Source organism: Athalia rosae, chromosome 6 (assembly GCF_917208135.1).
Source record: "Athalia rosae chromosome 6, iyAthRosa1.1, whole genome shotgun sequence".
Classification (NCBI taxonomy): Eukaryota; Metazoa; Arthropoda; class Insecta; order Hymenoptera; family Athaliidae; genus Athalia; species Athalia rosae.
The window spans coordinates 7,133,881-7,158,084 of record NC_064031.1 but is presented as its reverse complement, the minus strand read 5'-3'; the positions used below and the strand labels follow the sequence as shown (position 1 = coordinate 7,158,084).

The 24,204-nt window shown below is 36.4% G+C and overlaps 5 protein-coding genes and 1 long non-coding RNA gene across 15 annotated transcripts; 4 read left to right on the top strand and 2 right to left on the bottom strand.

Moving 5' to 3' along the window:
• The first annotated feature begins 313 nt into the window (after window positions 1-313).
• On the top strand, window positions 314-5,965 carry LOC125501317. The gene is made up of 6 exons (XM_048656619.1): window positions 314-465; window positions 3,892-4,176; window positions 4,265-4,387; window positions 4,517-4,601; window positions 4,674-4,730; window positions 4,789-5,965. The coding sequence occupies exons 2-6, from the start codon at window positions 3,903-3,905 to the stop codon at window positions 4,829-4,831; spliced, it is 582 nt and encodes a 193-aa protein (XP_048512576.1). The 5' UTR covers window positions 314-465; window positions 3,892-3,902; the 3' UTR covers window positions 4,832-5,965.
• On the bottom strand, window positions 5,283-8,076 carry LOC125501315 (protein ANTAGONIST OF LIKE HETEROCHROMATIN PROTEIN 1-like). 3 transcript variants are annotated; one of them, XM_048656609.1, is made up of 3 exons: window positions 7,332-8,076; window positions 6,773-7,184; window positions 5,283-6,549 (listed from the first exon to the last, which is right to left on the bottom strand). In XM_048656609.1, the coding sequence occupies exons 2-3, from the start codon at window positions 6,925-6,927 to the stop codon at window positions 6,003-6,005; spliced, it is 702 nt and encodes a 233-aa protein (XP_048512566.1). In that variant the 5' UTR covers window positions 6,928-7,184; window positions 7,332-8,076; the 3' UTR covers window positions 5,283-6,002. The 3 variants fall into 3 exon arrangements, with proteins under 3 accessions (XP_048512566.1, XP_048512565.1, XP_048512567.1); XM_048656608.1 differs by having other exon boundaries at window positions 6,773-7,091; XM_048656610.1 differs by having other exon boundaries at window positions 6,831-8,076.
• Window positions 8,077-8,390: 314 nt separating this feature from the next.
• Window positions 8,391-9,641, top strand: LOC112694923 (putative nuclease HARBI1). 2 transcript variants are annotated; one of them, XM_048656596.1, is made up of 4 exons: window positions 8,391-8,630; window positions 8,765-8,961; window positions 9,072-9,219; window positions 9,500-9,641. In XM_048656596.1, exons 1-4 carry the CDS (start codon window positions 8,391-8,393, stop codon window positions 9,533-9,535), a joined length of 621 nt encoding a protein of 206 aa, XP_048512553.1. In that variant the 3' UTR covers window positions 9,536-9,641. The 2 variants fall into 2 exon arrangements, with proteins under 2 accessions (XP_048512553.1, XP_048512552.1); XM_048656595.1 differs by having other exon boundaries at window positions 9,282-9,548.
• A 454-nt stretch (window positions 9,642-10,095) lies between these two features.
• Window positions 10,096-18,621, bottom strand: LOC125501312. Of its 7 annotated transcripts, XM_048656589.1 has the most exons (10): window positions 18,426-18,621; window positions 18,056-18,336; window positions 13,262-13,388; window positions 12,364-12,659; window positions 11,926-12,129; window positions 11,646-11,831; window positions 11,153-11,324; window positions 10,737-10,826; window positions 10,548-10,643; window positions 10,096-10,471 (listed from the first exon to the last, which is right to left on the bottom strand). In XM_048656589.1, the coding sequence occupies exons 5-10, from the start codon at window positions 12,118-12,120 to the stop codon at window positions 10,104-10,106; spliced, it is 1,107 nt and encodes a 368-aa protein (XP_048512546.1). In that variant the 5' UTR covers window positions 12,121-12,129; window positions 12,364-12,659; window positions 13,262-13,388; window positions 18,056-18,336; window positions 18,426-18,621; the 3' UTR covers window positions 10,096-10,103. The 7 variants fall into 7 exon arrangements, with proteins under 7 accessions (XP_048512546.1, XP_048512544.1, XP_048512548.1 ...); XM_048656587.1 differs by having other exon boundaries at window positions 18,056-18,621; XM_048656591.1 differs by lacking the exon at window positions 18,056-18,336.
• On the top strand, window positions 10,272-11,145 carry LOC125501314. Its single transcript, XR_007278848.1, has 3 exons — window positions 10,272-10,559; window positions 10,617-10,809; window positions 10,895-11,145. It is a non-coding gene; the product is annotated as an uncharacterized LOC125501314 (long non-coding RNA).
• Window positions 18,622-21,868: 3,247 nt separating the features above from the next.
• LOC125501313 (putative nuclease HARBI1) lies at window positions 21,869-24,087 on the top strand. The gene is given in 5 exon segments (XM_048656597.1): window positions 21,869-22,161; window positions 22,364-22,598; window positions 22,677-23,006; window positions 23,092-23,236; window positions 23,512-24,087. Coding segments are annotated over 3 exon segments (696 nt in total). The 5' UTR covers window positions 21,869-22,161; window positions 22,364-22,598; window positions 22,677-22,844; the 3' UTR covers window positions 23,901-24,087.
• Window positions 24,088-24,204: the final 117 nt, after the last annotated feature.

Below are 24,204 nucleotides of genomic sequence, written 5' to 3'. Positions count from 1 at the left end.
TCATCGTATGCCTGCCACTCGCAGTCCTTTTGCAAACGTCAAAAACGGTCATATTATCAATAAGGTACAGATTCAATTTGACTTTAGTATCACGTCAGCAGGTTGTGGCGGTATATTTTAAATATATTTTTGCTGATTTCGTTCATATGAAGCATTGAGTAACTATACTTCGCACTGAGTACGAAGTATAGTTACTCAATGTATCAAGCCAGTCAATTACTTTCGATACGACGTATGTACGTACGTACGTATGTACATATATTTAGTTGAATGATTGTTTACCCCGCCGCAATTGCCATGGTTGATGAAAATATAACCTTTGCTATCATTATCAAGTTTATTGGGTGAAAAGGCATCGTTATAGATATAGTTCAATACATCTATGGTATAGATTTTCGAACAAAATCGAATTTCCGTCTAGTAGGCTGGATTCATTCAACAGCATCTTTGGATGGCCAGGAAGAGGTAAGTAAGTTTTTTCGACAAATCCCGCTTTCGCTGAATTGCTGAAGAATCGCCGAGTGAATAAAAATATATAGTTTTGTCAGTTTTTCGATTATACCTCGCATTGGTTTCTGTTTCCCGGAAAGAAAAAATCTGCCACCCCTACATCTTTACGTGATGATATGGATTTCATCCAATAGGTCTAAATTTATTTATTTATCTTACTTTTGATGAAAAACGAACGGATTGAAATCAAGACATACCTTCGACGATCGTATAAAAATCACACGGCAAATGGTTCGATAAAGTTGAAAATTGGGTAGAATGGGAACATATACAACTCCGAGATGTTCTTACATTCTAGATATTCCAAAATAAGTACGCATACAAGCTCGTGCCCCTTAGTTGCATACTTCAGTTATGGTTCAGTAGTGTAATGTATCGGTGAAATGAATACACATGTTTATAAGACTACATTCTATAACTTTATTAAACAGGACAGGTGTGACAGGATGCGGTATGGAATACAACTGATGTCTAATCCTTAGTCTGCAGATTGTTTCTAATCTTGATCTCATACGCACATTATACTCTTTACCCACTAGTTCTAAACGATTTATTTATAAACTTAGCCTATCCGCGTGCTTAACAATTCGCCTCAGTCTTTGATTTATATTTAAGGTATACTATCAACGCCCTCTTCTACTATTTCAACCATAGCTTTTACCTTTTCTATACTTTTTTTTTCGTGCATCGTTCCATTTTGCACCTCTTTTCTCCTGCTTTTATTTATTTTTACTTTTCTACCTCAGTTTAGGAATTTGTCTCTTGTATTTTCTCTCTACTACACTTACAATTAGATTATGATTCATTCTTTCATTCAGCAATTGTAATTTTTTTTACTTCATCACTTTTAATTTCATTTTCAACTCTTGGTATTTCCTATTATACTAAATGTTCTTCATCTTGGTTATTCTTTTCTTTATCCTCGTTGTTTCTCTCTTTTGATTCTTCTTCATGAAATTTTCCTGCTTTTAATAGTTGTTCCGTATGCCTTTTCATTAATACTATTTTTTCATACATATACATATGTTCTATTATGTAATTTTTCTTCAATGTAGGCTTGTTGCCGCGTGGCTTTGGTAGGATTATTATACAGAGAGGACAACGTGAAATTGCGCACCCAATTTTTGTGCGCAAGCGCGAATCAACGATAGTCGAATGTATAATTTCGTGCAAAAACCAACTTTTCAACTTCGAAATCGACTTCGCGTTAACCCTCAAAATGTTATATCTGTTCTTCTCTTTTCATCCCTTAATGTTTTGTTCATAAAATCTAATCTCGTTTTGACATTCCATTTAATTGAGTTAGTTTCTCTTTCTTTGTAGTGTTTATTACATTTCTATAAACAAGCAAATATCGATTAATAATCGTTGTCAAACTGACTTGTTCACCTTTTGACTCTATCAATGCCTGTTTCATTTCTCGTGTTGCGTTCTCGATCCTCTTGGGTGTCGGGATTTTGTCAGAGGTCGGTGGAGGTCGGTGCAGGGGCGCGTTCAGAATACCAGCGTGTATCGTCCGAGTAAAGTGTTTGAGAACTTCGTGGAGTGGGGAGAAAACGTCGCGACTTCGTACTACATTCTTGATTGGATTGGTTGGTCGGTTTGAGCTGGTTTCAAACAGAAATATAAAGGTTAGACAATCACGTGTTTTAATTATTTTTTCAGCAGCTTGCATGGTGGTTCGATCGCGATGCCGTTGGGCTTGAATGTGATCCGGCAATCGGAACATTTATTAACGATACAATATCAACATTACGAAATAGTGATTATTAAACTATGTAATTAACAGCAGGTAATCAATGTCACTGCAATTAACAAAACGGGAAATGCAACTAACTCTTATTGCAAGCTAATTCTCGGACACGCGGTAGAAGCACATTTTAAACGATATAGTTCAATATATCTATGAGTATAGATATGGTATATGAGGAATTCCACGTGATTTCGACAAACCACAAAAAGTCACCATCTTCGATTTTTCCAGTGATTCTTTTTATCGTAGCTCTTGATTACAAACACTTTAGTGATTTTTTCCAAATTTTTGAGATCTCAAGTTTTTGAATTATGAAGTTTTGAAAACTCCAAACCTCCCTCTGAACAGCGCTGTGATCTGTTTTTTTATGAATTTTTTTTTCGAAAATACTATCGCAAACGACAAACATTTTTCGCTTATGAAAAAAGTAGAGACTACATATGGGGCATTCCATACCAAATCGGATACCATTTAGCTTTTGCATCTCGGATTTTTTTGAAATTTTTTTATCTTTCACAATCAGTATAGGTTGAGAGAGGCCTTCACGATTTTTTTTCAAATTTTTTCCTCCAACCGATTTCGATATATCGAATTTTGAACAATTCAGAGATTTTTTTTTGAAACGCCTATAACTGCGCGAAAAAAGGTCTGAATGAAATTTTATAAAAGACAATAAGTGTTCTTTTTTCAACATATTTTCAGTAAAAAACATCAAAAAATTTTTTTGAATCAAACTTCTATTAAAATTTCAACTTTTAAGTACAAATTGTTGATTTACAAAAAACACGTACTGATCGATTTTTCTCAAAATTTTCCACAGCAAACTGTCACCTTTTCTGCAAATTTTCCAGCTATGCTCTAATTGGGCCAACGATAGGATCTATTTTTTTTTTGATTTTTAAAAATTTCATTTCCCAGTTTTTTGTAATAAAAATGTTTGAAAAATCATTATGCTCAGGATTTACTATTAATAATTATCTGACACACAATTATCATCGTAATTATCAAATTTTAAAAATTTTGTAAATTTTCCTATCTACACTCAACGATAGAGTTATGGTGGAACATTTTTGTTTCCAAATTTCAGATGATGCCATATAGCTGGCGTACGAAGACGACCACGGCGTATTAATCGTGATCGTGAAACGAGCCCATCGGTGATCAGAGATCATCATATCTCAGCTGTCCAGGGACCGAATTTATTGAAATCAGATTTAAATGAAAGTTTGTCCCCGATTTATATGTCGAAAGTGATCTTATATTTGCTCTCATGTTATGAATAAGGGAGATATTTGATGAAACGCGAACCCAACTCCGCTTTTCTGCTGCCCTAGCAGTATAGATACTCGGTAGTCCGCCCGTTCTTTTAAAGGTACGCCAATGCCCCGTCTTCACGCTGTGTTTAACTCGGTCGGTTAAAGCGAACCTGAGCTAAAGCACTCGTGTAGCTGAGCGCGCCCTGTGTTCAAATACGGTGAGTTTAAAGATTGTTGGGAACCCGATTAAACATCCAATCTGCTGAATAATATCGATAGCAATCGAGATGACGATCGATTTATGACTGAAAAATTTCCCTAAATTCCTCTTTCAAGTCAACGTCCCTCTCACCCACTCGTCTTTGTTCTCAGCGTCAGCAAAAATGTCAAATGTTGATGAAAAAGTAAAAAAAAAACGAAAAGTCTTTGGAGATGACGAGACCCTACATCTACTAGAAATATGGGCATCCGATAAGATACAGAAACAATTTTATTCCACCACCAGGCACAATCTTATCTATGAATCTATAGCTAGGCAACTCAAAGAACTCGGCTTCATTAGTATGTACATACGTACGTACGTACATACATGTGAAGAGGTCAAAAGTAAGATCCGAAATCTGAAGACCGAGTACAGGAGTGAAAAGCCTAAATCAGGTGCATTATTTTTATGTTATGTAGATCAAAATTTGAATTAATCTTAATTTGTGATGAAATTTAATCTAAAAATAAATGATTGTTTCAGGAAGTTCCACGCCAGATTGGAAACACTTCTCCATTATTCACAAAGTATTAGGCCAGAGAGATGCAGCAAATGATGATTTGATGGACGAAAGTCTTGCAGATTTAGAAGAACATTTCGATGACGGTACTATTTACATGAAATATTTATTACATTCGCGAGTAGGTTCTGTGTGCTGAGTCCAATACAATGGTGAAAGCAAAATTGTGAATGTTATATAATTTGGTGCAATAAAAATCAAACAATTGTTTTTAGCCAATTTGTCATCGCAACTGGGTAGTTCTGAAGACGTAGAAGCGACTGAAGAATCACCTAGTCAGTCAATCATACAGCAAAGCCGGTAAATGTTCCACTAACTGAAATATGTTATGTCATCTGAATTTATTTTAAACATGATCTATTTTTTTTTCAGGAGCAGCTTATCACCTTCAGTTGCAAAAACGGCAAATAATTCGAGAATTCGTAGAATGTATGTTCTTTGCCAAATTTTCAACTTTAACGTGATATTGATTTACCTTTTTATGCAGATCCAGACCCTACGCCGAGCAAACTCAAAGGAGGATAAATTGATCGATACGCTTCTAAAAACAGAAGAAGCATTTCAACACCGTTTAGTCAGGATGGAAAACCTAGAAAAAGTCAATGAACAACGCGACGATCTTGTAGCAGCCTCGATGGTACGTTTTTTAAATGCATTTGCAGAACTTGCTGAGAAAAGTGTCAACCAAGCAACCTCACCTGTTTCTCTTGGTATACCACTAATGAACGAACCTGAAAAACACCTAAGGAATAATGCAGTACATTCTATACCTAAAAAGAAAAAATACTCACCCCTTGTAACAAACAATTTTGAAGTACCACCGGTCACTGCTCTGTCATTTGAGCAACCATGGATGAAACGCAGCAAAAAGTCATCCACTATGGTATCTTCGGCGGCCAGGTCAGTACCAGAATCAACAGACATGGGTCAATATGTTGGGAAGGACATCAGTGAAACCCATGGCATCGTTGAATATGTTGATGCCATGGACTCACCCCTAGCTGTAGCATCATACGTAGATGAACAGGAAGAATGTGAGTCTTACCTCGAATATTTTAACGATACGGATTACTTATTACCCTCTCACCAAGCACAAACAGCTGAAGAGGAAGAGACAAGCACTGATCCAGTTTACCAGTTTATTCAGTCTGAAATAAATTCTAAAATTCCAAAGATATCTGAGAAGGATAGGAAACCACGTATTATATCGTACGAACGTGTGGAGCAACCATATGTTAATATCAATAAATCTGAATACTCAGAATCAAACATCTCTACGAAGCCAACAGGTACATCACCTATTCACTTTTCCCAACGCATTAAATCAAGCAATATTTTGATATGTAAAAAAGAGTAAAAAATACCTACAGATTGAACATATCATAAGTCCCACACAACACCTAGTCAGTGAAAGGCAGCCTCAACAGGTGTAGGTTAACCGAACTGAAATTCTAATTTCTTATAAGTTACATTTTTATGAAAAGATACTATATTTTATTACAGCATAGTTTAATATGCCAAACAGAACTGAACTACACTAAAGTTGTGATACCTAAAATAAAGAAAAAGAAAGTCTGAGTTAATATAAGTTGATTTTATTATAAATATAAATACATTGTTGAACGAATCACATTTTTTTAAATACAATACATATTTTATTACAACTCACAGATAATTCATTCATTCATTTGAGCTGGCCATTCAGTCTAAACTATCGATAGACACACCATCGTTCATGAGTCTTTCAGCTAGCATATCTTGTTTGATTTTGGCGATTACTGGTGCTCGTCTGTCTGGGATGGGCACACTAGGAATTTTACCATATTTTTCTTCGAGGTATTGCCCTTTTGCAGTCCACTTTGGATAAAAAATGTCACCCGCTTTTTCACAAAGATTATGAAGAATTAGACAAGTTTTGACGACCTTCTTCATGTTATCAAGCGTCAGGTCTGCCCTTTTCAAAATAATCCTCCAGGGTCCTTTCAAACGGCCAAACGAATTCTCCACAGTCATTCGAGCACTACTCAGCCTGTAGTTGAAAATTCTTTGTGCCAAAGCCATATCAATTGTAATGGGGAAGGGTTTCATTATCCACGGTAAAAGAGGGAATGCTGCATCTGATATGATGTGTAAGTTAGTCTTCAATTGAGGCTGCTCATTTTGAGCACCCGAGAACTGTGTGAATAATCTGCTTCTGCGAAAAATGGATGCGTCGGTACAGCGCCCTGGAGCTCCAACATTAGCATACCTGTAAAAAGTTTTAGCATGGTATAGTTACTTTCCTGACATTTAAAATCGAACTCAACAAGGGTACATTAAGGTGCTTTGTTTGAAACGAACATGTTTTTTGTCGATTTCACACAAAAACTTTGTTGTCCATATTGACAAAGAAAACACAAAGTTTTCACGTGAAAGCAAAAAAAAAAGAAATGTTTGTTTCAAACAAAGCACCCTACTGTACATGTAGTTACATGAATCTGTAATTGGAATCGACTATTGCTAGGATGACGATTGAATGAAATGACTTATAATTGAGGTAGTCTTCTGTCGATTCCGGTGGTGCAAGAATTGGAATGTGCGTCCCATCCATAGCCCCAAAACAATCCGGAAACTGCCATTTCAGCATGAAGCCTTCTGACACTGCAATTCTTTCTTTTTCTGTAGTTGGAAATCTAACCAACCCTTGATGAAACCTATCCAGTACTGCATCGCAGAATTGGTGAAGCAAATGTCCAACAGTACTTTTCCCAATTCCGAATAAATCAGCAACGCTCCAGTAATCAATGTTTCCTTTCAAAACAGTTAATACAACAGGAGTTAATTCGTCACACAAGTATCGGAACGTTGTTCTAGAGAGTCGGAATTTTTTTTGGAAGTGCTGATCTGTGAGAATGACAAATTTAATGATAAAGAAATCTTTGGAAAGATTCTTCTCAGTTCATAATATTAATTCTGGACCCAGTTATCAGCTCAGAGAGGGGTCAACAATCGAGCTGATAACCTGCTCCAGAGTTAATAGTGCGTTTTTACCTGTGTAGCCAGGGACACATAATTCTCAAAATTTTCCGTGGTTGTCTAGATATAATTCACGCTCAATCCAACACGATTTGAAGACTGCCCTACGTCTGCGACGCTTCAATAAAAGTGTTAAGAGGGCTCGACACATCTGTTGTCTTTTTAGCAGCATAAGTTTTTCCTCTTGAAATTTCTGCCGATGATTATCACTGTACTTCACCCAGGTATTGTATGTATGGAGGACTGTGTAAACTATCCGGATAAACTGCAGTTCGTTATCCATTTTCGAGTTATTATTTTCCCTCCGCGTGGCTCGCTATTGTTTACTTTCAAAAATAATATGTATGAACAGAGCTGCAAGTGGAGGTATGACTACCGACTCGCAACTTTCGATAGTTATCGATGTCTAAATCGCGATATGAATGCCGTGTGCAGTTGAGTTCCCACACGGTTGTGCTTGAAGTGCTGAAGACGGGGCACAAGTGTGTTTGATTGTGGATCTCCTAGTGGCCACGTGCTTTGGGCTGACTCGGAGCAGTTCGGTCGCTAGCGACGAGCCGCAATGAAGGCTCGCCGTGATCGTTGAGTCGTCTGCTACCGCGGTCTACCCGTAGAGCGATCGCGGAGCGCGGCCCGTAGAGGACTTGAGAAGGCGAGCGCTCATTGCCGGCAATCGAGGCGGCCGGCGACAGCAGAAGGTTGTCCGATTTACTTGCCAGTAAATATAATTGCCAGCCAATTTTATGGCGCTTTCGTCATGTTACACAAGTGTTACACTCTCCAGCAGACGACTCAAAGAGCACCGCTTTTCTGTGGGTCAATGAAAAGAAATGCTGTGCAGTGGCGAACTCTGTAAAAAATTAGATGTGTCTACGGTGTACTAGAGTCCCTATAAAAGGAATTCCCTAGATATTCGAATGACTTATCCATGTTGGTATTCTCGAGCGATCATCGAATATTCGAATTCGAATAATTCCGTTCGAATCACATCGCATGGGTATAAACCATTCGAAATCAATAATTCGACTAAAAATCATGCAAAAGTAGACGAACACAGTGACTTTTATAACAAGTATGGATCTACAACGTCTGATTAACTGGAATGCTGTAGAGTTGCTTGAAAACGCAGAAATACTTGAGGAGCGTCCACGACGAATCTACAATCGTCAACGCGATCCATTTGAGTTGAACGACGATCAGTTCATACGGTTGTTTAGGCTGAATAAAGATCTAGCAACGAATATAATTAATCTATTCGATGAGTTGCATGATAATCCTCACCGTCGATCTTCCGCATTAACTTCTGAAACAAAGGTCTGTTGGCGATCTGCGAATACATTGTGTAATTGGAATTATCTTATATGATTGTTATAATTTTAACTGCAGTGTTCACTTTGTACTTTTACTTCGTGTGAAAAAATAATATATAATCTCAACCACCATTATAGGTACTTACAGCGCTCAGATTTTATGCGTCTGGTAGTTATCAAATGGACGTTGGTTACAATTACCAATTAGCTTGTAGTCAGCCTTCTGTAAGTCGTTGTCTACGAGACGTTAATTCATTACTCAACAATCCTGTAATGTTCAACGAATGGGTACACTTCCCAAGGAGTATTCCGGAGTTGGAAAGCCTCCGTAACAGGTTTGCATGAGAATTTGTCCAAACAGGCGACTTTCTATTGGAAATGCTTTCAATTATGAATCACAAATTACATACTATATCGATAGTAAGAGCAACGTTGGAATTTCCAGATTCTATACAGATTATGGATTCCCGGGAGTATGTGGTTGTGTCGATTGTACACATATTGCAATAGTCCCCCCAAGTCGGCATGATAATGTGTATCCCGAACACGTTTATGTAAATCGGAAAGGGTATCATTCATTTAACGTACAACTGGTAAGTCATAGCTTGAATCTCCAGTAAGACTATGAATAGAATATACAATTTGACTTCTGCAGATTTGCGATTCGGGTATGAAAATAATTCACGTGAATGCCAAATATCCCGGAAGTTCACACAATAGCTTCATTTGGAACAATTCAAATGTGTTACCGTTGTTCCAGACCTTACATGCACGTGGTCATGATCAATTCCACTTGCTGGAGAATTTGTTATACATGTATGGTATTAATTGTATATCCGTATGCGACAGTACTTGTACTTCATCGGTTTACAGGGGATTCTGGTTACGCCTTACAACCATGGCTTTTGACACCAATACTTGAAGCAGCATCGGAGACTCTGGAGAGCAACTACAATAGCTGCTTTACTAGAACACGTTGCATTATTGAAAGATGTAATGGACTTATCAAAATGCGCTTCAGATGTCTTTTGAAGCATCGAGTATTACATTACATCCCCAGTGTCGCTGCAAGAATAGTAAATTCTTGCACGGTACTTCATAATATCTGTTTAGACGCCAATGTTGTTATACCACATGATGAAGAGCCATACGAAGAACTTGACTTTGGCATGTATGATGCAAATGTTCATGAAGAACCAGTCTTCCGTCGAGTGAATCCAGACTTGGCAAACGCAAGAATCAAACAAGCGAGAATAGTGCGAAATTTTTTCTCAAATTAAATTGCTATTAAAATGAACACAATATTTTTATAAACACGAAAATAAAAAATATATACTATAAATCGAAATAAAATGAATATTTGAATATACCAGTAAATTTGAATGTGGGAGACTAGAAAACTTTGGTATCTCTTTCCCACATAATAATAATGAGAGGAGTGTCCGAATAAAACCAGATAACTAGTTTTATAATTCAACTATTCCAGATACTCTTCAAGATACTCTTTCTGCATGTCCTGCTGGTCCTCCTGCATAATATCCTGGATGCCCTGCGTGTCCTCCTGCATGCTTCCCTGCATGTTCTGCGCGTCCTCCTGCGTGCTTTTCTGTATGTCCTGCTTCAAGTTTTCGATAGCTATCGCTATTCGCTGTTTCGCGGCAACATCTAATTTCAGAAGCTTCAGTTTGGCATCATAATAATCCTTACAGATCTTTAGCTTGCTGTCATAATAATTTTTACGGACTTCCAAATCTTTTTCAGATATGCAACTGAGGTTTTTCGTGTAATTCGTAACTTCGGTAAGACGACGGGCTGCAGATATAGGCCTGGAGCGTGAGAATACAGCTGCAACATATCAATTCCATTAAAGCACAACATCAATATATAGGGATGAAATTGGTGGGACAGAAAGAATACGAACGTCTACTAGCAGGTGAGGCCGAGTGGTTGTTATCTTTATCGCGCATTGAAGTGTTTAACTTCTTTACAGGAGGCTGCTTTGCTTCAGAAACTTTCCCTGCATATAATTAAGATTGTTTCTTGAAGAGACAAGGCGGGAGAACCGTCAATAACTATTCGAGATGACTTAAGCTGCTACCGTCAAACTTACTTTTAGGTGCTATGTATTCTATGTTGTCGTCCATCGAAATACTGCTACATCCTACTGCTACATTTGTACCAATGTGAGTACTCGTTGAGCCTGGAAAATTAACGATTAATATTTGTCAATTCATTAAATGCAAGATTTTTCCTTCGGTGTAAATACAGATGTATACCCTGCCCAAAGAGAGAATTATAAACTAGGAATGAACGAAAACTCGTCTTTTTCGGGCATTTCGCCACCCACTGATGAGTAACTGATACATCCGTCAGGTCTCGAGTGTGCGTTCCAAACCTATAAGATACTGGATGGTGCACAATGCACACTTTTATCTCCTCAAGTAGGGCATTTCGATGCCCAAAATAAATACATCTTCTCATCGATCAGAGGATAGAAATCAAAATTCACACATTTTTTCGAAGTACCTTGTTCTCTCGCTGTGGGTTGGCAGATACGTTTCTGCAACACTGAAGTCACAAGCTGTTTTCTGTAGACCTCATCATGTGCAACGTTATTATGATTAATATCATTCCATTCTTCGTGTGCATAATTTATTGACTCGTCAATCTGATCAGATGGGGCAGTGCAGTCAAAGACCTGTAAAGAGCCGAACTCTGTATGAATATTTATTACGTAAAACTCTGTGATATAATACAAATTTTGGTAATTAAGTGAAGTAGGGCAATTCTCTATTACAAATATTAAATATTTAATTCATTTCGTACTGAATGATGATTCAATGAGCCAAAATTTTTTGACAGCATAAATGTCTTTGCCTGAATTCCTGTTTAAAAAACTTAACAAGATTAGATAACTGTCATCCAAGGTTGGAACCTATCGTGACAGTCAGGTAACTGGAATATTTGTAGAATTCAAGTAAGTTGAATAATTTGATTATCACTATGATGAGGTACTTACAAAAGTTGTCTCCGATTCATTGACAGTCGTGTCACCGATAATCGAAGTTGAACCAACCAGATCAACAACACTATCCTCAAGTGGTGTCAGTGTTTGTGTCTCACTTGGACCTCCACCGGTTTTACAAGCATTACGCATATTACTGGTCTTTTTCTTCTTAGCATGTGATTGCATATCTTGCCAGCACTATCAATAATATTGGTATATATTTAGCTGTCTTTAAATAAAGTGAGTTAATATCTTACGGTATGTATGAAGAAATGTTAGATATATTACTTACTTTTCTCCATTGCATCCAATCTTTTTTTGCACCTGATATTGCATTCATATTTTGGGCCACTTCCTTCCACAGATTTTGCCCCATTTTATATGTGAAATCTTTATTGAATTTTCCAGATACCAACTCCGGATGCTGCTGTAGGAAGTAGACCAACATATTTTTCTGATCCTGAGTTGGATTCCCCGCACGTTCCATCTTTATATGCTATACAGAAATATGAGTCATGAAGCCATGTTACAATATGTTGGGATTATTATTGAAATATTGTTCCTTGAATAATGATGAATAAGGTTTGATTGTCATTTCTATTCTCATCGTTATAAAAAACTTGACTCGCAGGGTTATACATCGATCATGCATATAAATTGCACCGGTACCACTACCGGCACACATAAAGTACGATATTATTTTTGATATAATATGAAACGTTGTTCTTACCACTCAAATCTGATTCCTCGCAACGGAGATTGATATGTTTACGTTTACAAAAACGAAAGTGTTTGCCCGCCACTTTCCAGTGGCACCTTTCCCATCGTTCCTCCATCCGATTAGTAGAAATAATCTTGACAGTACGGCAACCTTGCATTTGCTTCATGCATCACACGTGATGCTCGTATGGTGACTTCGACCATTCGACGGGTGCTCGAGAATGCACAAATCTATTCGTGGCCGAATATCGAGTAATCGAATCACTCGTAGACGAATAACGTTCGACACCTCCGTGAAGTTGGCGCCTGATTGAAATATTTTAATTTTATTATTGTATCAAAAAATTGCTCCTTAATTGCTCCTCTGGAATACGTTATTTTTCCTAATTGCTCCAGCGCCGTTTGGTCGTAAAAAAACTAAAAATTTTCCGGAATTTTTTTTTTTCTAGATTTATTTCCGAAGCCCGAATCTCCGCTTGAGGAGGGCCTATAGTGTTTTCAGCTATACTAAAAAATTGCTTCCAATTTGCTCCCAATTTGCTCCCAATTGCTCCGTACTTGTTGTTGGCTTTTTCGTTGTAATTTTGCATAAAAAATATAAAACTTCGTTCCACGGTAAAATTCGGTCTGCGCATGTGTCAACTAATGTATTGTCAGTTGCGACGTCACTCGCCAACTTCAGAGCGGTGGGTTGTGGCTTCCCACTCACGTTTCGCGCTGAAAATTACACCGAATTTGGTTTTTCATATCAGCTGCAGTCTAAGAAATTTAACGATGTGAAAAATAACTAGATTCCGGATCTCCGGGTCTGAATGAAATTGCGGAGCATGGGGCGCCAACCTAAGGACATCACAATTTATCAACTATCATAATCGGTCCACTTGTCCAACAATTTGAAAAGAACTCACCAAGGGATTCCCGAGATTCAAACTCATGTGGTAAAAACAAATGCCGTCCGCCAATACCATAACCAACTCTAAGACGACGTATAAAGTCTAATAAATGTGGCGAAATTTTCCATCATGAGTGCGTGGGCTGCAATATCGAATAAAGAAATACTTGAGGTTCTAAAAGATTATCAAATATTGAATGAAGCCGGTAAAGTTAAGTCGAAACGTGATCCTACTTGGAAAACAATTTGTGCTACGTGGAAGAATCGTAAAAGAAGCATGAAACCAGTAGCGTTATATTTTTATATGTTACAAAATAGAAACAATGCCCTAAATGATTATAAGAAAACTCGTGAAAATACAAGTCTCAATACCAATGAAAGCACTTATTATGATAATGACGATTGCAGTGACCAAGTGTGCGACTCAAGCGACAGCAGCAGTGACTCTGATGAATATATTGTATTTGAACAAAATAAGAATCATCCAGCAATAAAAGCAAACATGTCTTTTTGTGTAGTCTTTGAACAGAAAGAGTGGTCGAAAATCGGACCACATACAAAAATTGATACAAAGGGGCAGTCGTATTATGCTCTCAAAAAGGGTTGGTCACATGCATTAGCAGAGCATATTTGGCAAGAACAAAAATTACCATGTGCTTTTAGTTTCAAGAGTGCTAAGATACGCTGCAGCAACGAGGATTCTACAATGCAGAATATCAAAGTAAATGGTATCTGCAAAGATGAATTGTGCAGAGCTGTAATTTATGGAGAGTGCAAACTGAATCCAGAAAAAGAACACGGCCCTGTTACATTTCATATTCAAACGCTAAATACTAAAAAAATACCACATCAAAAAAGAAGACATGTGCTAGGTTTGTGACAGAATTTCTTATCGATATGGAAAAATCACTTTTGGAATTGAACACTTCGGTTTTGAGGATGTAAGGGCCACAAAGTCTGGTGAAGTTTGTTATCATCAACCCTTTTTTTTTATAGCCTAAATTTGTGCAATTGAGATGTTTTTGTTCCACTCAATTAAATTCGCTGATTCAATTACTCTCTTGAGTCAGTCTATGAATTTGTTCTTTTATCTTACATTTGAAGTTTTTTTTCATTCAGACCTTTGACACAAGAGACAAGGTAGTAATTTTCAATTTTCCCAACTTTAAGCGTTTCATTGCGGTAAAAATTTGTTAAAATCAAATGTTTCAACAATGTTGGTTTAAATATAACTACATGACTGTTTTAACAATCTAATCAATCGATGCTAGGGTCGGCTCACCCAAGTGAAGAGGCACCGTGGAAAATTATAGAACATAAATAGTTCAATATAAATACAATATCCAAAGAAGTGTTATCTAAAAATAGAAATAACAGGGATATTTCTCACAGGTGCCCAAAGGGCCAATTTGAAATCGCAGCTGCTAAACAAGAAACCAGTTGTAGTGAAGCGCCAATTAGTTGAAGAATATATGAACTATGGTGATGAAATATCTCCTCTGATTCCTAGCGATGGAGTTCTGAAAAAAATTCGACAAGAAGCTAAAGATGAAGAACTTGGAGTCACTCACTCCAATATATGGGAATCCTTTGAAAATTTGTACACCCATGTTGAATTTTCTAAGGCAATACGACAATTAGGATTCCAGAAATTTTTTCTTTTTTACTGGACACCTGAACAAATTGACATTTACAATGATTTGATAAAACTCAATCCTATTGTATCTATAGATGCGACAGGGAGTATTGCTAAAAAAATTATGCGAGCCGGTAACTATCTTAGTGGGCATATATTTTTGTATGTCATAGTAACTTACATAGGTAATATAATAGTACCTGTGTGCCAACTACTATCAGAAAAGCACGATACACTCTTTCTTCAATATTGGATTTCTGAGTTTTTTAAATCAGGAGCTTCTATCCCGAAGGAGATTGTCACTGATATGTCTGCTGCATTACAGAATGCAGTGAGCCTTGCTACGAATAATATGAATTATAAGACTTATTTGTCAACATGTTATCTCATCTTAATTGGCAAATCACAAAAATTGCCAAAATGCTTTATAGGAGTAGATATTGCACATTTAATGAACTGCGCAGCTAGGCTGAAAAGCTTATCTCAAGTTGGTCCTGCTATCAAAGATTTTTATTTAAGATGTATAGGCTTCATAAGTACTATTAATGATTTCCCGAATTTCAAATCAGCTGCAACAGCAATATTTACTGTGGCTCAGAATAGGAGTAAATGCACTGATAAGGTATTATGGCTTATCAAAAGACTTGAAACTTTCAAATTTGATGATGATCTTCAGTACAAAGAGGTGAAAAAATACAAGCCATGCTCAAATAATGCTAATGATTGCGCCGATCATACGCAGTGCAATATAGAAATAAAAGATTCGGATACTGAGGACTCTATTTCAAATTTTATCAACAACATTATTCAGGAAACATGTTTTAATGCGGATAGCAGCAACATCAGTTCTAGTAATTTCGAAGATAATAATTTTTATTGCTGTCCAACCGCAGTTAGAGACTTGAAACGCTTGTTGTCCCAATTCCCTGCTTGGACAAATATAATGAGAAAACATTACAATTCACCAAACAAAATTGCTACCTCTGCCAGATCTGAAGCATACTTTTGTGACTTTAAATCATCAGTATTAGATGATCGAAAGCCTTGTCGAAGTGACAAACTATTCATCAAACATGTGAGGTCAATTGATAGTGTCACCAAATTAGCACGAGCTACCTATAATAATCAAAAAGAACTACAACAATTCGGTCAGAAGCAACAAAAAATGGGTCAGAAACTACCGAAAGCAAACAAAAATGTAGAAGAACGTAGAATCTTATGCGCTAAAGAAAATTGGAGAAATAAAGCATCGGACGAACATACTTATACGTATCTAGATAATATTTCCATGGATTCTTACACAAAGTTTGCGGTTGCAAATACTATTGACACAGTCGCTGTTGTATCAATGGATCACACCTATTCAATAACGAAAAATAACATTTCAACTGACAATTCGTCGATGATACCTGGAAAAGAAAGCAACTGCTTATCAGAAAAACCTTCACTAACTAGTACGGATGCCAAGGGCAACAGCGAAATTCTAATAAACTTCAATTCTCAAATATTTGATGAAAATGGAAATTTGTCAGCTAATAATTCTTTTGTAACGAGAAAGACTTTGGAGGGTAGCTTGGAACATAATATTATTTCAATTGACGATTTTTCCACAATATCTGGTAAAGAACATGAACGCTTGTTGACGAAGCCTCCGTTTGATAGCACTATTAACAACACAAACGAACAAATTTTTACATGCCTACAGGACTCAGTGATCGTAGATGAAAATAAGAATTTCACAGTAAATAGTTCTTTTGTGAGGAACAAAACTTTCAAAGACAGCTCAGATGACAATGAAGTTATTTTAATTCATGATTTGTTCACAATATCTGGCAATGAAGAAAATCACTTATCTCGAAGACTTTCACTTAATAGTCCTAATGGCGATCACAAAGACGAAATTTCAAATAATCTAGACTCCTTGATCATGGATGGAAATGTAAATTTTGCAGAAAATAGTTTTCTTGGATCAAATACGACTTTGGAAAATAGCTTGAACTTAGCTCCAATTGCAAGTTCGACAGTGAAAAGCTTACAGAATATTTCATTGATTGCAAATTCGGAAAACAACTTCTCTATTATTATAGAACCTGAAGTACCGATAGAAGACCGAGTAGCTGAAAATCAGAAACTGTTAGAAAGAAACAATCATCATTTACGAAAACGAGGAAAGTATGTGAGTGCATGCCCTGATGTTAGAATAGTACACCAAAAACCAAAGGGAACAAAAATATCAAAGAAAATTATCTTCAATGGTCACAGGTTGCCACCACGAATCATATTGGGAAGTAAAATAGCATTGAGAAACACCTGTGCTTTTGACAGTGTAATAGAAGTAGTCACAACAGCTTTTAGAAATACACAGAAATTCGAAGATTTCGTCACTGCATCTCTAAAATCAAATCATCCAAATTGTTTCTTATCAGCTATGATTACCTTTGCACGAAATGGTCCGATAGATTTATTTTACAGTCAAAGAGCTAAGATTTTGCATTCAATATGTGCGACTGAAAACTACACAATGGACTGCCAAATGAATGTTTGTAGTCTATTCCACCATATGATGAATAATTATGATGCAACTGTTGAAAGCGAAATTTGCAGCAATCAAATTTGTAAAGCGAAAAAATCAAGAAATAAACCTGTAATCAATATTGGGGCACGTGAAATTTGGAATGCTGGTATTCAATGTTTAGAAAAATGCGTTATAAGCTCTATAAGTCAACGTACAGTTTACTGTAGAAATTGCAAACAAACTACAGCTCAACTAGTAATCAAAGTTGGACCGTACTTATGTATTAATACCGAAAATATATATGAAGGATCGATTGCATCATTTTCCGCTGGTAAACAGAATGAAGAATACTCCAGCAATCTGAAAGAAATTCCTACGACTATTGATATTAGGGGTGAAAATTACGTTTTGTGTGGAGCAATAAGATTCATTTCACCACAGAAGGACGGTGGCATTGGTCATTATATTGCTTATACCAGAACCATAAACAATACATGGAGAGAAATTGATGACTTACGAAATACTGCTAAGTATTTTGAAAATATACTTCCGGATATCAAAATAGCTCTTTTGTTGTACGCACATGTTTAATCTCATTAGCTGTTAGGTTTGTGAAGAAATGAAAGAAAAAACAAAAAATTTTTGGTCGTATGCCTTACCGTGTGAAGTTAAAAACTAAAGGTGCTCTCTGGACGGCTTTGTGTATTTTTTTTTGTCTTTTGTACTCAACTTGGGAAATGACTACAAAAATATCATTATTATCTCACTTCATTATAAAGATGTAACAACTTTATGGCTGTCATTTTCCAGTATTTTTCAGGGCTTTTACAAAGGCTAGATTACATAAGCTCTAGCAGTTATTTAAAAAAATATATCAATAACGTATGTACCTGATAAGTCTTGTAAGAATTACAAAACAGAATATACTACGTATCATCATCTACACACGTCCGTATGCAACATTACAAAAAAATGTTACTGTGATAATAAAAATAACTGTTAAAAAATTGATATAAATTTGCTACCCACCCTTTAATTTATGTTTTTTTCAGATTTTATTGGCATTTGCTGTCTACTTTCATCAGGTTTTTTTTTTTTTACTATTTTACATCCGTGACAATAAGGTGTCACTTATTCTAAATTGGGACTGGAAACTATGAAAATAAATTGATAATCTGAGAATAAGATCGTAACACGAATTCGGTAATAATAGGTAAGGTGTATGCGAAAGGTAATAATAGCTGGGGTGGAGAGAGCAGCATACATACCGATAGTAGATCTTGCAGCGAGAAAAATAAATACTAGACCACACACAATATTAGTTTTCCTGTTGATTTATTATTGAATTTTTTAAAAGTAAGTGTTCATGCAGAAACAATAAATTAAAATTTACGAAATTTTCTTACATTATTATTTATCGATTTATAGGTGTAGTGTTGGGGATAATAACTTCAGAATTAGAAATATGTTACAAAATTTTTTTGCACTTATAATGTCTCATAGATCATTCATCGCAGAACAGGTCTATCTAGTGCAAATGACATTTCAACTGGTAGTCTTTTCGGTTCCATTATGGTGTGTCAATGGGCTGTCGCTGAATACTGAATGTGTGCAGCCGAACACGTACTGCATGAATCTCCAGTTTCTTCAGGATGTAACTATAGCAAGCTCAAGAACTCTGGAATGAAGCACGTGGTGGTGTTTTAATGTACAATAATCCAAATTTCATGAGGTTTTGTAATGATAATGTTATCATACCTATATTGGTTTTGTAATCATCTTGTTCCACACGGTCTTGCACTGTGACAGGTGTCTGAAAAAAATATTGTTATTTTGATTGTATTTGCATCAGTGTAATTAAAAAATAGTATATTGTGCACCAAGGGAGGAAAGTAGATTTTTGCTCATGAGTAAAACTACTTTTTGCTCCCTCTCTACAGGTAGCAAAATAAGCCTTTCCGTTCATGTGTGGAAAAAAAAAGTTTTCCCTGCTTGTTGATGAACCATGTTATTCATTCTCACTGTGACACTTATTACTCTAGTTTTTTGACTTTTTCCGATTATGGGTAGGGTACATTCATACTTTGAAGTAGATGATAGAAATGTCAGAACGTGTTGGTGACTTTTTTTCTTCAGTAAGTTTTTACACTCTATTCGAGGGTATGTGTCAAAGATATCATTACGAATATGGATAAAAAGTTGCAAAGGACCCCGCACAAACCTCATGGGAATTGGGTTTTGGCAGAATTTGTCAACTTATGTATACACCACTCCTCACGTATAAAGCAATTTGTTGAAAAATATTCATTTTCAGATAAAAATCACTACATTGAATACTAACAAGAAAGGCCACATTGACTGGTTAAACAAATTGCTTCATACTTGAAGAGTAGTGTATAGACTAGTTGAAAAATTCTGCCGAAATCCAATTCCCATAAGATTTGGAGCTTTTATGCTCCATAGGAGTCAAAATACTGAATATAGAGCATCGTGGCCATGGCGACTTTTGTTCAAAATGACAAAGCTAAAATTTACAAAAAATTCAGATAATTCTGCCGAAACCCAATTCGAATTCCCAAAAGGTTTGTGCAGGGTCCTCTCTATCTAAATTATTGCAGCTTTTGAAACTTCTTGCATACACAGCCGCATAAATAAATGAATACATTCATACACAGGTACACATAGATACACTGAGAGAAGGATATGCAAAATTTGGTTATATTTTGTAATTACTAGATGGATCCACTGCCAGTACAAAGGCTAGTATGATATACATGAATTATTTTTCAATAATTATACTAATGCATAGTCTCCTCAGTATCATTCATTAGTATAATTATTGGAAAAAATTCACGTATATCATACTAGCCCTTATACTGGCAGTCTAGTAATATACAAAATAAAACCAATTTTTGCATATTTTTCTCTCAGTATACATACTTATTGCGTGCAAGAGGCAAAAGTTTATAATTCTGAGGCAACAAAATCATGAAAAATTTCACCCAATATTATTTTTTGATAATTTTGTTGCTTGATGTTCATAAACTTCAGCCTAATTTGGTGTTCGTGTGATAAAACTTCTTTTAAAACAAGACAACTTTGGGTAATCCGAAGATCATTCACCTGAAGACGATGTCATGTATATCCAAATGACGAATCAGCCTGTAAGAGAAAAAAAGGGCCAATGAAGTCATAATAGTACAGAGGCGGTAAACGTAACCTAACGTAGCCTGACAGGATTGCAAGTTGATTTGCTCTATTAGCGTCGTAATTGAATAAAAAGAATATGAAATTTGTGATTGCTTAGAAATATCCAATCGGTGAATAATTTTTGATATAATTAATCCATCAGAAATTCGAGTAAACTAATCACACTGATAAAATTTCGATAATCTAAATTGAGCCAACCACCACAAATCTCCGAATTACATGGCAGCCTCCTATGCCTCGTAAGATCTTAATCCTTTTTGCTTCATGCGTGACTGGGCCTAAACCACCTAGCAACTCCAAATAAAGAATGGAAGCCTGTAAAAAAAAAAATGAGTCAACAATGAAATTGAAATGTCACACAACTTACCAAACCTAACCTAATCTGACCCGACATCGGTTCTGTTTCATTCGCGCGGAAATTGATCGAAAATACACATAAAATTAGTAATCAAATCGTTCAGAAGTTTGTCATCCACAAATTATACCTTCGATATTGATAAATTTTTTGGACAAATTGATCGGATCCTCAACTTAACCTGTAACTTAATCGAGCGGTCGCTAATGCTGACGCAAGTAGAAAATAGATTCACATCGCTGCCGCGCCCTTGTCGAGCCAAGTATTAACCCTTTCTGCTGTATGGATTATTAAAAAATTTTCTTATATTTCGATATTATAATTGGAAAATTTCTTAGACTGCAGCTGATATGAAAAACCAAATTCGGTGTAATTTTCAGCGCGAAACGTGAGTGGGAAGCCACAACCCACCGCTCTGAAGTTGGCGAGTGACGTCGCAACTGACAATACATTAGTTGACACATGCGCAGACCGAATTTTACCGTGGAACGAAGTTTTATATTTTTTATGCAAAATTACAACGAAAAAGCCAACAACAAGTACGGAGCAATTGGGAGCAAATTGGGAGCAAATTGGAAGCAATTTTTTAGTATAGCTGAAAACACTATAGGCCCTCCTCAAGCGGAGATTCGGGCTTCGGAAATAAATCTAGAAAAAAAAAAATTCCGGAAAATTTTTAGTTTTTTTACGACCAAACGGCGCTGGAGCAATTAGGAAAAATAACGTATTCCAGAGGAGCAATTAAGGAGCAATTTTTTGATACAATAATAAAATTAAAATATTTCAATCAGGCGCCAACTTCACGGAGGTACGTTCGACGGAGCTCAGGAATAGTGCCCTCTGTAGCGGGATTCTGTACACGCTTTCGTTAGCTAACGATATCGTTAAGCGCAGTTAACGACAAGTGTCGCTACGAGCGATTCTGTAGGTGCAAGTTACCGACGTTTGTCGCTAGAGAGTATCGTTACTTAACGAAAAGTATCGTTATCCTATCGAGGGGTCTCGCAGCCCTCGGTAGCGTTAGCGACGCTCGGTAGCCCATGACCAATGCGTCAGTGTGTAATTGTCGTTCAAGTGTGTAGGCCTACAAGTGTGTAATCAAGTTTTTCGGAGTACATTCGAGTACGTTAAAAAATCAAAGATTTGCTGATATTTTGATTAAAATAGTATTTTATAAATACATATATAATATCTCTTGAAGTAAGTACAGTATCTTTCTCAATTATGAAAATAATTATTTTGATCTATATTTGCTAATATTAAACTTGCGTAGGTTATGTACTGGGTATTATTATTGAATTTCAGTGGATAAAATTAGTTGTATAGTATGATGTAATATTCTACAAAATGATATATTTCAAAATCCCTGAATATAAATTTTGTAATCCTTCTACTATTATAGAATGGCGGAGGGATTCCTTGCTTGGAATGTACAAAATTTGGAGGTTCGTGTGCGTCATGTCGAGAGAAGATTTGAGCGAAGAGAATTGAGTGAGATAGATGATCCGTTCGAACTTCCGGATAATGCGTTTCGGGATTTATTCCGTCTTTCTCCAGAGATCATGTCAGATTTAATAGATAGTTTATATCCCTTACTATCTCGAGATAGACCCACAGGACTCTCTGTTGACAAACAAGTATGTAATTCTTGTATTTCAGTAATGTGGTTATTGTTGTAAGAAACTGAGAATATAATAACTATGTTATTGTTACAGGTATTGGCGGCCGTTAGATTTTATGCAACGGGATGTTATCAGCGACCAGTTGGTGAACAATGGGGAATATCTATGAGCTAGTCGTCAATCAGTCGCTCTATACGAAGTGTCGCAAATGCCATAAACCAATTACTTCTAAGACCGTGGGTAAGGTTCCCAATATCCGAGATGAAGAGGCGTATTGCACGCCAAGAATTCCAAACAGCGAATCAGCCTTTTGAAGGTGCAATTGGTGCAATCGATTGTTCCCATATTGCGATCATTGCTCCAAGAGAACATGAAGAGGGCTATGTTAATCACCATCGTTATCACTCGATGAATGTGCAAATGGTAATTACACATCATGGTTGTACAAGTATTCTTAAATTATATCATGCTTCATTACATTCATATTGTATTTTATTTTATTTTTTAGATCTGTGATCCAAGACTAAAGATTCTGAATGTTAATGCCCGGTATCCTGGAGCTCGTAATGATTCGTATATTTGGAGTGCGTCGCCAGTACGACGAATAATGCAGCCGTGGTACGAACGTGGTTAACGCGGGACATTTCTTATTGGTTGGTTTAGATACTAAAAAGATTTAAACGAATATAGATTGAATGCTCAACTGATCTGCAACGAAATTGAGTAGTATTTGCCCCTCGCTGTAATAAATTGCAGGGAAGTTTAGGCTCTGAAGAAATTTTGATTGCCGGTAGCATAATTAAAACAATATTTCACTCTACGATTCTACAACAAATTTCTCATCTTAATTGATGAATAATTGGCATAGTGATTTATGAAATAATAAATGGATAATAAAAATATCACCATAATCTTCCTTTTGTTATAGGTGATCAGGGCTATCATCTTGAGCCATGGCTAATGACTCCTCTACCAAACGAACAACCCGGAACACCTAGATTTTCATACAACCAAGATTTTTGTGGTGCGAGGAATTGCGTGGAACGCCTCTTTGAAGTTATAAAATCCACCTGGAGATGCCTATCAAAGCACAGAGTTTTGCAGTATGAACCTGGTATGGCAGGAAAAATAGTAAATGCTTGTGCAGTTTTACACAATATGCGTATTCAAAATGGAATCCAAATGGAAATAATTGATGAAAACGAAATAGTGGGCAATAATCCAATCGTACCCGATGCTGACGATGATGATCTTCGTCCACTGGCTGCTGCACGCCGCGTTCAAGATCGCTTGATTAGACAAAGATATGGCATTTAATCTAAGATCTATTTTATAACGACGTGGCGGTAGGACGCAGTTGTGCTGTTATGCAGAAATATAGTTTTACAACTCCTGAAATTGTACATATTCTCATAAATGAATTATGATAATTGTGAATACGACTAGCTTTTTTTGTACTTTAATGCAAGGAACTCTGAACAATAAATTTGTATCATACATTATATCCTAAATTAATTCTATATTACATATCACAGTGTTGCAGTAGCAATTATGCTAAAACATCCGTTAGTCTTTGGAAGACTTCTATCCTCAAGTCTCGACCGTACATGAACGTGAGAGG

Excerpts from the sequence above, each read along its gene's own strand:
- LOC125501315 (XM_048656609.1), bottom strand. The coding sequence starts at position 6,927 with ATGCTGAAATGGCAGTTTCCGGATTGTTTTGGGGCTATGGATGGGACG. Across the intron at positions 6,550-6,772 it reads GATTCCAATTACAGATTCAT|GTATGCTAATGTTGGAGCTC; the intron begins GTAACTACATGT and ends AACTTTTTACAG.
- LOC112694923 (XM_048656595.1), top strand. The coding sequence starts at position 8,391 with ATGGATCTACAACGTCTGATTAACTGGAATGCTGTAGAGTTGCTTGAA. Across the intron at positions 8,962-9,071 it reads TTGGAAAGCCTCCGTAACAG|ATTCTATACAGATTATGGAT; the intron begins GTTTGCATGAGA and ends TGGAATTTCCAG. Across the intron at positions 9,220-9,281 it reads ATTCATTTAACGTACAACTG|ATTTGCGATTCGGGTATGAA; the intron begins GTAAGTCATAGC and ends TGACTTCTGCAG.
- LOC125501312 (XM_048656587.1), bottom strand. The coding sequence starts at position 12,120 with ATGGAACGTGCGGGGAATCCAACTCAGGATCAGAAAAATATGTTGGTC. Across the intron at positions 11,832-11,925 it reads ATTGGATGCAATGGAGAAAA|TGCTGGCAAGATATGCAATC; the intron begins GTAAGTAATATA and ends TATTATTGATAG. Across the intron at positions 11,325-11,645 it reads ATGAATCGGAGACAACTTTT|GTCTTTGACTGCACTGCCCC; the intron begins GTAAGTACCTCA and ends GGCTCTTTACAG.
- LOC125501317 (XM_048656619.1), top strand. The coding sequence starts at position 3,903 with ATGTCAAATGTTGATGAAAAAGTAAAAAAAAAACGAAAAGTCTTTGGA. Across the intron at positions 4,388-4,516 it reads AGAAGAACATTTCGATGACG|CCAATTTGTCATCGCAACTG; the intron begins GTACTATTTACA and ends AATTGTTTTTAG. Across the intron at positions 4,602-4,673 it reads TCAATCATACAGCAAAGCCG|GAGCAGCTTATCACCTTCAG; the intron begins GTAAATGTTCCA and ends TTTTTTTTTCAG.